Here is an 11,142-nt window from a genome sequence, read left to right as displayed (position 1 = left end):
TTTTTTTTTTTTTTTTTTTTTTTTTTGTCTGGTTTGTTACCAACACATCTATGATTTCATGATTCGTTATAATGTAATCCTCATTCTACATTTATAAATAGATGAGGTCGTGACTATACAGCTCACAGTGTCATTCAACCTAATACGGGTATTCTGCTCTCGGCCTACTACTAGATCTACCGCCCGGATCGAATTATTAACCGGATAAAGAAGTTTGAGGATTACAATGGGTGGAGTTGAAAGTTGACCTAAGCCAATCTAGTTTTCACAGTTAGATGAAAAGAAAAGTCCCACCTAATATAAGAAATGATCATGAGTTTTTAATCAAATAATACAATATATGTTGGTACATAGGCATTTTGGAAAAACTCAAAGCAAAGTCACGAGAACTTATGCTAAAAGTGGATAATATCATACTATTGTGGAGAGTGTGTTTATCTAACATGGTATTAAAGTCATGCCCTAAACTTAGCTATGTCAATAGAATCCTCAAATGGCGAACAAATAACTCCAAAAGAAGGCTCCTCGAAGGCATAGTAAAAAATGACTAAGACTCAAAAGAAAAGGAGTCGAGGCTCGATTAAAAGGAGGTGTACTTTGTTCGAGGGGAGGTGTTGGATGAAAAGAAAATTCCCACATCCCTTAATTTATGGTTTATAATCAAGGAATACAATTTCCATTGGTATGAAGCCTTTTGGGAAGCCCAAAGAAAAACCATGAGAGTTTATGCTCTAAGTGAACAATATGATACTATTATGGAGAGTCGTGTGCTAGTTTTCAAGTACCTAATATGACTCTCGTGTATGGTAATGTGTTGACTTAAGCTTATGGGAATGACACGTTGCTAGAAATATAACTTATGTTACTGTACGATCATGAACCTTGTGTTATGTTACAAGATTAGGGTGTGCTACACCTTAGGGTTAGCCCATGAATTTAAGTACTAAGATGCTACTCTAGGGCCATAAACCACTGTTACCGGACGCCTGCCATGTTTAATAGGTTATCTTGCCTCGGGTTATTATCAGCGTGTCCTACCCATGTCTTAGGATGTCCTGACAACTTTTCTCACCAGATGATATGTTTCACGTTCATGATATTCACCGACCACGTGACTTTATTTGTCTTCCATGGGGAGTAGTCTAGGGACATGTTTGGGACAACTAACATAACTCATGACCACAAGCTAAGAAACCAGGTTAAGTTCCCGGTTAGAACAAGATTGTATACCTTAACACTCACCATAGTCACGATCAAAAGCCTACAAGTAAGTTGCTTACTAAATCTTGTACTCACTCCATGTTTTCCATGCTTTTCAAGTAATTAGGAGTTGATCGGGAATGAGAGCGAGATCTAAAACACGAGCTATAGAGAGCTACACCCACAACCTCTAAAATTATTGTGTTGTTTTATTGGTTTTTTTAATGGTTCCTCGTGGATTTTGAACACGTAAACTATACTTTTGTTTGGAATTTTAAATATATATAAATCCACGTGCCAACAACTTGATAGTTTAGTCGAGTGGTCTAAGACGCCAGATTTAGGCTCGGTTCGGAAAAGGGTTTTTTGAATTTATAAAATTTAACTGGAAAATTAAAACTCAATGCCCGCAATCCACACCCTACTGCTGGGGTCGCCTTCCTCCTCACTGACATTAGCCATCGGTTCTGTTTCTTTTTCCCGCCATTTCAAGCCTCGACCAAGCTTTTGTGCTCTCTCTTTCACGCACAATTCTCCTTTCTCTTTCTAGGTTCACTTTAATCTCGAAGCGCCAAAGAAGATGCTGTGGGTCGACAAGTATCGTCCAAAAACCCTAGATCAGATCACAGTTCATGAAGATGTAGCACAGAATCTTAAGAAACTGGTAACCAAATTTCGTTGTTGTTTTCTTACCTCTTTTTTCCTTGCATTCCTGAATTCATACTTCAATTTGGCGCTTTTGATGCGTTTTTTCTTTTAATCTTCTCGTAGGTTACCGAGCAGGACTGCCCTCATTTGCTCTTCTTTGGCCCCTCTGGTTCCGGAAAGAAAACCCTAGTCATGGCGCTTATCCGGCAGATGTTTGGAGCAAGTGCGGAGAAGGTATTGGCTCTTGAGTTTCTGTTTGCTTGCTGGCAATTTCTTTTTTCTGTCTGTTTGTTGTAGTTGATCTTCGCTTACCTTTTGGCTGCAGGTGAAGGTGGAGAATAAAACCTGGAAAGTTGATGTAAGTTTCCGTTTTTTAGTGATGCCATTGGAAGGCAATTGAAAGCAATTTAGTTATCTGTTGATGTGATTGCTACTTCAGAATGTTATAGAATTGCGTAAAAATTTAACTAATTGAAGCTGTTCATTTGCTGTTTAACTTAATTTTCTCATAATCTCTTCTTTCTCTGTCTCTATGCCCTTCCTTTTTCGTTTTTCTTCTCAGGCTGGAACTAGAAATGTTGAAATAGAGTTAACCACCATATCAAGTACAAACCACGTCGAGCTCACTCCCAGCGATGCAGGTTTCCAAGATAGGTATATTGTTCAAGAGATAATCAAAGATATGGCGAAAAACAGACCCATTGACTCCAAAGGGAAAAGAGGACATAAAGGTGTTGATTCTTCCCCATACCCTCCAACCACATTTATAAGCTGATCATGCTTGAGAACTTATTGATTTTCATTTATCATTTGGTAGCTTTTGTTACCAGTATGCTTGAATGCTCAAGACTTTGTATATGTATAAGATATTGAGATTTTTGGTGCTTGTGATGTATCAGTTTTGGTTCTAAATGACGTTGACAAACTATCCAGAGAAGCACAGCACTCTCTTAGGAGAACGATGGAGAAATATAGCTCGTATTGTAGGTTAATACTTTGCTGCAATAGTTCATCAAGAGTAACTGAAGCAATCCGTTCTCGCTGCCTAAATGTGCGGATAAATGGACCAACAGATGATGAGGTCAGGAGAGTGGTTTCTTTGTATTGTAATTTTAACTTTTTGTGCTGACTATGAATTTGAGTAAACTAAATGGACCAGAAGCATGTAATTATAAATGTTATGTTCTAACCAACGTGATAAATTTCACTTGTATCTAATTTAATATTTAGATGTAAGTTTAGGTGAAAAAATGCCTTTTCAGATAATAATAATAAAAAGAAAGAAATACTGTAGCCATTTGGACCTAAAAGCTGTTAAAAAAAAGTTACATCTTTTCACCAGATCGTCAAGGTACTAGAGTTCATTGGGAAGAAAGAAGGACTGCAACTTCCATCTGGATTTGCTTCCCGCATTGCAGAAAAATCAAACCGGAGTTTGAGGAGAGCTATACTATCATTCGAGACTTGTCGTGTTCAACAGTTAGTCTCCATTTGGACTCATACTGATCCAAGCTTCTCTCTCACTGCTTGTCATCAAATTACATTGGACATCAATCTTTGAGGATTGGTACTGAGCTGTTTATTTATTTTATCTTTTGGGTTAGGTATCCTTTTGTTAGTAACCAGGCAATACCGCCGATGGATTGGGAGGAGTACATCTCTGAGATAGCGTCTGACATAATGAAGGAGCAGAGCCCCAAGAGGTACTTCTCTTATGTACCTTTTTCTGTTGTATTTTATGCTATAACAAACATCTCAATATCATATACGTGTGGCTTCCCTTCATATACATTAGTTGGGTACTTCTGACACCCCATTTGCTATGCAAACGATAATGAAACTGCTTTTGTTTCTTAAAATCTTCTGTCCAACTATTCTTCAAGAACAAATAATTACATGGAGATAAACAATCCTTAAACTTCTATTGATGGTATCCTTGATTATGATGACCTTTTTCTGGTTGGATGATGGTGGTAGCGTTTCCTGTTCACCATTAGAACTTAGAGTTACCTCTCTGATACTTCACCTTTTTTAGTCGACATTGAATTTCTTTTTTGAACAAGAAACAACTTCTCATTAATATAATGAAAGGAAATGTTCATGGGATACAAACTCCTAAAGGGGTGAAAACAGAAAAAGAAAAAGAAAAATCAAGAACATAGCGGCAATTACAATCAAATAAAGATCAGCCCTGGGAATAATAAAACTACAAATGCTTCATGCATTATTAAAAGCTTCTCATCCACTAGCTCATCCATCGAGACATCTTTTAAATGCTCTTCATGCAAATAAGTTATAATAACTTCCTCAGTTAAAGGTCACTTAAATCGGAATTTGACTTCATCCCTTAACCAACCAAAATAAATGTTATATGAACTACCTTTTTTCCAACGAATGCATTAAGCACGGGAACATACAATGCTACCTTGGAATTCCACATGAATTTAATGAGCTTTGAATAAACAATATCAACATTTGGCTTTTGTAGAAGAACCAAGTTAGGACCACGGTGCTGCTGAAACTTCTTCAAACCCCCATGTGTTCTAGGATAGAATTTTCATTGAATCACAAAGGATAATTATTGAAATCATCTCACAATCTGACATTTACAGCCAACTGTTATGAAATCTGAAAGGGAAAGACCTCCAAACAAAACTTCCAGCTTCCAAAAGTAAAGGAAAGTGGTTAAAAAAAAAAAAAAACGAGCTTGTCTTGGTACCCTTGAATTTTCAAACAACTGGTCCCGTTCTTTTAAAACAAGAAGTCTAGATCAGTTTTCTGTCAAAAACTTCAATCTTGGTCTCCTAAATTAATACCAAATATGGGCAGTGAAGCCGAATAAATTTCTTCAAAGCTGTTCTTTTAGAATGATCCCCAAAGCCTCTAGTATTCCATGATATAACTTTCATTGTTGAAACTCACAATAGTTAAACAAATTTTAAAAATCAATTGGGGATGTTGGAGGGATACTACGAATTTGAAGACCACAAATTTTAATTAAAGGAAAATTATTCTTTGAATTGTTGGTGGAGGAGGAGAAGTACGTACTTGAAGAGTTTCACAAGTAGCTGAATTTGTTACTGGAGGCTCATTCTCATTACCCTGAAAAAGAGGACCTAAAGTCTCTGCGTAAGAGTCCTCCAAAAAGCAATCATTATCAGCCCCAAAATTCTGAGGCTTCAAGAGTTGAGACTGTCTCCACACTACTTAAACTAACATCAGATTCCCCATCCAAATCGATCGAAGGTGATGAAGGCACATGAGAACCTGCTCTGGACCAGGAAGGTTGATATCTGATTTAGATGAATGTTGGAAGCTCAATTTTCAGAGGACATTTGACTCACATTTGCTGAAGAATGGACTTGATTTGGCACTGTTATTAGAAGTCATGAACATGATTCCTCTAGAACATCTTCATTAAAAGCTGACTTTTCTAGAATAGGGAACATAAGAGGAGCCGACTCTTTCTTCCGAGTGTAGTGAAATGGATAGACTTCATTAGATTGTTTTTTCTCTTCTCGAAGATTTCGAGGACTTAAAGCCTCAATAGGTGTAGAAATAACTGATGAAATTGAGAATTTGATGAGTGAAGATTCCTAATCCTTGTTCAACATGTCCTTGACCTTTGTAAGGCAGCAATGGAGGACCTCGATCATCTTTGGTAGTCTTGTGATTATGATTTGGCAGTCTGGAATTGTTTATTTCAACCCTTCGGCATCAATGTGGTTGGGCTTAGAGTTTGTCATTCTATGGAGGAGTCTTTGCTTCATCTCCCCTTTAGTAAAAAAAAGGCTTGTTTTTGTGGATAACTGACATTTATGCTTTGTTATGGGGTCTTCGTGGTGAGAGGAACAATACAGTTGTTGAGGAAGTGGAGCGTTCTAGGGAGGAAGTTTGGTGTTCCACACTTCCCTTTTGGGTTCTGTGTATAAGGATTTTTGTAATGATCTATTAGGTATTATCTTGCATGATTGGAGCCTCCTTGACTTTTGTTTTTGTCAAGCAGAGAAAAAACTATATAATTGTGAGAAATTGCAATTGTCCTATTCATTTAATTGTCCTAATCATTTAATTGTCCATTAGAAACATATATGGTGAGAACTAGTGAAAATTTTAATTTTTCTATTCTTTTTTTATTAGCTAGTTGTAGAATTGTGCGAGTTTGAAATAAATTGGCCTTCTTTTTTGTGGTATAGACTGTACCAGGTTCGTGGGAAGTTATATGAACTACTGGTTAATTGTATTCCACCAGAGATCATATTGAAGGTAATTATTCTTTCCCAATTTCTATTGATTTTTTCTGTCTTAATGTGAGATTCATATTATCTAGTTTCTCAGAGGCTGCTTTATGAGCTGCTCAAGAAATTGGATGCTGAATTAAAGCATGAGGTCTGTCATTGGGCTGCATATTATGTAAGTTCATAATTTGACCTGTCAATTTATTTATATTCTCTTTTATTATTTAATATCAGAACTTTTGCTGGAAATTTGAATATCAATCTCATTAAAATAACTTTTGTCCTCTCTGTCTTATGACGAGTTCTCCAAGTTTTCCTTGTTTTGCAATTTCTGGACCTTTTTCGTCAAAAGTAACTAGCGGATTACATCCTCCTAGACTTGATAGAATAAGTGTATATGAACATATATTTGTAGTTTTGTAAAATTAAATAATGTTCTTTACTTTTGAAAGAAACACCAATCAAGTGTTTCCTCCAAAGTACTTTAAGCATTTGTGTGTTGGAACTTGGTGAATACCGATGTGAGATCTCACATTATGATGGATATAGATAATAGCAACGAAGAGAAATTTTTTAACCATATATGTCTCTGTTCTTTTTTCCTCTTGATGGTTCTATTAATCTGTATAATTTCAACCATGTTCTTTTAACTTAATTCCTATGCCATGGCTAATTTGTTACTAATGACGTCTGGTCAAATTGCCATCACAATCACGTAAGAAGAGTTATCTACTTAAGTTTGTGTCATATTGTGAACACTATAACGGCGGGCCATAGATCCACATGCATTGGTTCACCAATATGATATCACTGATGAAACATGGCTGCAGAGAGTTTCAGCTTTATTCAGTTTCATTTCTCATCTTTGCTTAAATCTTTTCCCAGGAACACAGGATGCGGCTTGGCCAGAAATCCATCTTCCATATTGAAGGTAAATCCATTTGGTATTACAAATATCAGAGTAACTGTTCTGACATGAAAAATTTACGCCTCTCTGCTTATTTTTACCTCTGATTATTCTATTAGTTATCAGCCACGATCTTAATTTCATCATCAAGTGCTGGATAATATCATACAATTTAATGGTTTGTTGAATCATGGATGGATTTGAGTCTTCATGTTCTTGACATTTGTGAAAAGATTTCTCGTTCTCAACCTTTTATAGACTCAACTGGAAGAAGCCAAAAAAAAATTCTGTCTCTCAGTTTTTAATCTCTCTTTTGGTCTGATATGGCAGCTTTTGTGGCAAAGTTCATGAGCATATACAAGAGTTTCCTCATTTCAACGTTCGGCTGAGGAAAAGGCAATTGAATGTTCGTAGTTTTAGCGTGTCGGTGAATCAAGACAATCTGGTGCCATCTTATGTTCTTCAGTCAGTTTTGTTTGGCACTAGTTTGTTTGTTCATCATCCTTTAGGTTTTATCTATCAGGGAACTTGAAGCTGAACTCTTAGGGATTTGAACTGAATCTAACATGCCAAAAAAATGGAAATTTATGTAGTCATTTTGTTGCACTATCTCCCGGAGATAATGGGGAAAAAATTGGAAAATCCCAACCTTATTTGGCTGTGTTTTCCATCTGTGTTTTCATTGCTTCCACTCAAAAGTTTGAGGTTAATTTTGTTTTGAATTTTCATTTGAATTCAACTATCAATTTTAGATATTGATGATAAAATAGAATTTTGGGTCTCGAACAGTGATTCAATTGATAATAAAGAAAGAGAATTCTTGGTTCAGTTCTCTATCTTAACGATAGATTAAATTCTATTGAGTCTGACTCATAGTGATCATTTATCAAAGAATGACGGTGGTTATTAAATGATTGAACGACCGGAAGTAATTTACTTACATATTTTTAAATTTGATTACAACTCAATTTCGATGTATATTTTTTTAAAAAATTATGTTATAAATACTTAGTGGTTGGTTGGATAATAAATAATTGAAAAAATAATTATGAAATTAAATAAAATATAAATTTAGGTTGGTTAAACAGATAAACAATCAAACTTAACTCAATTAAGGAATTTTTTAAATATCTCTAATATTTGTTTCTAACCTAAAAATATTTTTTAACATAGCATTTTCATATTACCACATTATTAAAAGTATAATAATAATAATAATAATAATAATAATAATAATAATAATAATAATAATAATAATAATAATAATAATAATTAATTGAAAAACTTTTAGTATAAAATGAAAATTGACATGCTTTAAGCCCAAAAATGTTCAAAAGAATTTCCTTAGAAATTCCATCGATTCTCGAATTGAGAGGATCGGGACTGCTACCTACGCTCCGCCATTTTTCTCTCCCACCATTCTCTTCGTTGATTGGATCAGGTTTCTGCAACTCCGTCTAGGGTTTGATATTCTCAAGTCTAATACTCCATTATTATTCAAGTTCAGTCAAGAAAAATCTGAAGGTAATTCTGTCTTTCGACTATTTCCGGCTGAAATTTCACCATGGTTCTTATCCGTGCCCTCGTATGGATTTTCGCCGTTCGTTTAATAATTGAGAATTTCTCGGAATCTAGACGCGCTTTTATTCCTGTTCCCGTTCGAGTTTTCATGTATGAGAAGGAAGGTTGAGAAATCGTTGTGATAGTGTAGGGTTTTGGTTATCTTGTGGTGAAGCTATTGCTTGATTATTATCTATTTTGTATATGTATTATTACTATTAATTTTTTTTGGTTGGAGACGTTTGTTTGTTGCGTTTTATTGATTCATAAAGTGACTGTTTTAGTTTGTTACGCTCGGAGACTGTTTGTTTAACGCTGACTTATTTCATTATTGGGTTTCAGGTCTGCCAACGTTGATTAGGCTGGAAGTCTGATTTAAGCTTCGTCGAATAGGGAATTTTAGGTTGAAAAAGGAGAAAGTTCCTTCTTTTCGGTCTATATTTTGCTTCTGGAAATTTAGCTGAGTAACAATGTCGGTCACTGCGGGTGTTAGTGATACTGTAATTGCTGTTAGGGATAAACTTAGAGGTAAAATTGGACAAACAAAAGTTAAGAGGTACTGGCCTGGAAAGGCACCTGAGTGGGCGGATGATGCTGATGAAGATGGCGATATTAGGATGTCCAGGGTGGCAGCGCTTGAGAAAGCATTTCCAAGTCGGGAAGATTCAGATCTTTCTAAGAAGGACGACCCTAGGTTGCGTCGTCTAGCTGAGAGTAGGATAGATAATCGGGAGGAGATCAGAGCTGATCATCGACGTATTCGCCAAGCTGAGATTGTTTTGAACATTGAAGAGGAAACTCGAAGGCAGGAGGGAATAGATGCAGAGGAAGAGGATGAGGATGCTTTGGAGGAAAGAAGAAGAAGAATCAAGGAAAAGTTGCGACAAAGGGAGCTAGAAGAAGCTGCATTCCCTATAGAAGAAGAGGAGGAGGAACCAGAGGAAGAGGAAGAAGAGGAATCTGAATATGAAACTGACTCAGAAGATGAACCTACTGGTATAGCAATGGTGAAGCCAATATTTGTTCCTAAGTCAGAGAGAGAGACAATTGCTGAACGAGATCGTATTGAAGAGGAGGAAAGGTCTCTTGAGGAATTGAGAAAAAGGAGATTGGAGGAAAGGAAGGCAGAGACAAAGCACATTGTGGTTGAGGAGATTAGAAAGGATGAAGAGATCCAGAAGAATTTGGAAATGGAGGCAAATATTGCAGATGTAGATACTGATGATGAAATTAACGAAGCCGAAGAATATGAGGCTTGGAAGGTTAGAGAGATCTCGAGGATCAAGAGGGATAGAGAACTCCGAGATGCAATGTTGAAGGAGAGGGAGGAGATTGAGAAGGTGAGAAATATGACTGAGGAAGAGAGGAGAGAATGGGAGAGGAAGAACCCGAAACCTGCTCCACCTCCTAAGCAGAAGTGGAAGTTCATGCAGAAATATTTCCACAAGGGTGCATTCTTTCAGGAAGATGCTGATGATAATGCTGGCACCGCAGGATCTGATTCTATTTTCCATCGTGATTTCTCTTCCCCAACGGGAGAAGATAAGATGGACAAGACAATATTGCCCAAGGTTATGCAGGTCAAGCACTTTGGTCGTAGTGGGAGAACAAAATGGACTCATCTTGTCAATGAAGATACAACTGACTGGAACAACCCGTAAGTTGATTTAACTTCGTTTACTTTCTGCTTCTCAATTTCCTATCTTAAAGTATTGCAATGTCAATTGTTATTTCTTAATTGAGTATCCCTTTTATACCTAGATTAACTACAATACGATCCATTAAAAAAAACATCTAATGCCTTGTCTACTCATTGAGATTGTGTTAAGTAGAGATTGATGAAAATAATTTGGGTATGAGCATGAGGTTAATGGACGTGCTGAGCTTAATATTTGAGATTGAGGCTTTTAGTTTATATATATCTACTGGAGAATATGAAGATATGATTACAACGATGCCCTGTTTCCAAGGGGTCTTCTCTGTTTGTTTGTTTTTTTTCTTTTTCCATTGTTAGCGTGGTTGTCATGACACTTCAATTGTTACTGTCAATGTCATGCAGTTGGACCTATAACGATCCTCTTCGGGCAAAATACAATGCAAAAATGGCTGGAATGAATGCGCCAATTGCGAAGCCTAAAGGAAGCAAGAAGTTGAAGGATTGGGAATCTCGTTGAGTTTTAATGGCGTAAAGCACGGTTAGGAAGCTTTTCCAGTTATCCCTTTTTCATTGTTCAATTAGAAACAAAAAAAATTGCTTGCTTAATGGGTTTACCAAGTTATTTAAGCACCCATCTTTTCTTTCAAACTAGAAATGTACCTGGATTTTGTATGCTGATGTAATATAGTTACTCATTAGTCATTATGTTTCCCCTTGCAGTTGTTTTTTGGTAGGTAATTCTCGTTATTTACATAATATGTTTTATCCACAAAAATGTTTCAATTGAACTCTTCCGAAATTCTTAAGCTTTTCCTTTTAACTATCGAAATCATCACAAACCTCCCTTTTTCTTTTCTATTGCAGTTTCTGGATTATTATATATACGATAATTTTTTAACTTTCCATATATATAGAAATAGAAACGTAAGGAC

General features: G+C 36.1%; 2 protein-coding genes across 2 annotated transcripts; both read left to right on the top strand.

Moving 5' to 3' along the window:
* Nucleotides 1–1,608: 1,608 nt before the first annotated feature.
* LOC111478265 (replication factor C subunit 3) lies at nucleotides 1,609–7,661 on the top strand. Its single transcript, XM_023122449.1, has 11 exons — nucleotides 1,609–1,864; nucleotides 1,972–2,082; nucleotides 2,174–2,206; nucleotides 2,411–2,579; nucleotides 2,748–2,929; nucleotides 3,191–3,327; nucleotides 3,453–3,551; nucleotides 6,045–6,114; nucleotides 6,187–6,261; nucleotides 6,972–7,017; nucleotides 7,324–7,661. The coding sequence occupies exons 1-11, from the start codon at nucleotides 1,781–1,783 to the stop codon at nucleotides 7,380–7,382; spliced, it is 1,065 nt and encodes a 354-aa protein (XP_022978217.1). The 5' UTR covers nucleotides 1,609–1,780; the 3' UTR covers nucleotides 7,383–7,661.
* A 654-nt stretch (nucleotides 7,662–8,315) lies between these two features.
* LOC111478242 (microfibrillar-associated protein 1-like) lies at nucleotides 8,316–10,922 on the top strand. The gene is made up of 3 exons (XM_023122414.1): nucleotides 8,316–8,517; nucleotides 8,896–10,210; nucleotides 10,613–10,922. Exons 2-3 carry the CDS (start codon nucleotides 9,024–9,026, stop codon nucleotides 10,725–10,727), a joined length of 1,302 nt encoding a protein of 433 aa, XP_022978182.1. The 5' UTR covers nucleotides 8,316–8,517; nucleotides 8,896–9,023; the 3' UTR covers nucleotides 10,728–10,922.
* Nucleotides 10,923–11,142: the final 220 nt, after the last annotated feature.

This window comes from Cucurbita maxima, unplaced genomic scaffold, assembly GCF_002738345.1.
Source record: "Cucurbita maxima cultivar Rimu unplaced genomic scaffold, Cmax_1.0 Cma_Scf00004, whole genome shotgun sequence".
Taxonomy (NCBI): domain Eukaryota; kingdom Viridiplantae; phylum Streptophyta; class Magnoliopsida; order Cucurbitales; family Cucurbitaceae; genus Cucurbita; species Cucurbita maxima.
The sequence above is the reverse complement of the archived record's forward strand: the minus strand, read 5'-3'. Positions and strand labels throughout refer to the sequence as shown.

Coding starts and splice junctions, on each gene's coding strand:
- LOC111478242 (XM_023122414.1), top strand. CDS start 9,024: ATGTCGGTCACTGCGGGTGTTAGTGATACTGTAATTGCTGTTAGGGAT. Junction 10,211..10,612: donor ACAACTGACTGGAACAACCC/GTAAGTTGATTT, acceptor AATGTCATGCAG/TTGGACCTATAACGATCCTC.
- LOC111478265 (XM_023122449.1), top strand. CDS start 1,781: ATGCTGTGGGTCGACAAGTATCGTCCAAAAACCCTAGATCAGATCACA. Junction 2,930..3,190: donor ATGGACCAACAGATGATGAG/GTCAGGAGAGTG, acceptor TCTTTTCACCAG/ATCGTCAAGGTACTAGAGTT. Junction 6,262..6,971: donor GTCATTGGGCTGCATATTAT/GTAAGTTCATAA, acceptor ATCTTTTCCCAG/GAACACAGGATGCGGCTTGG.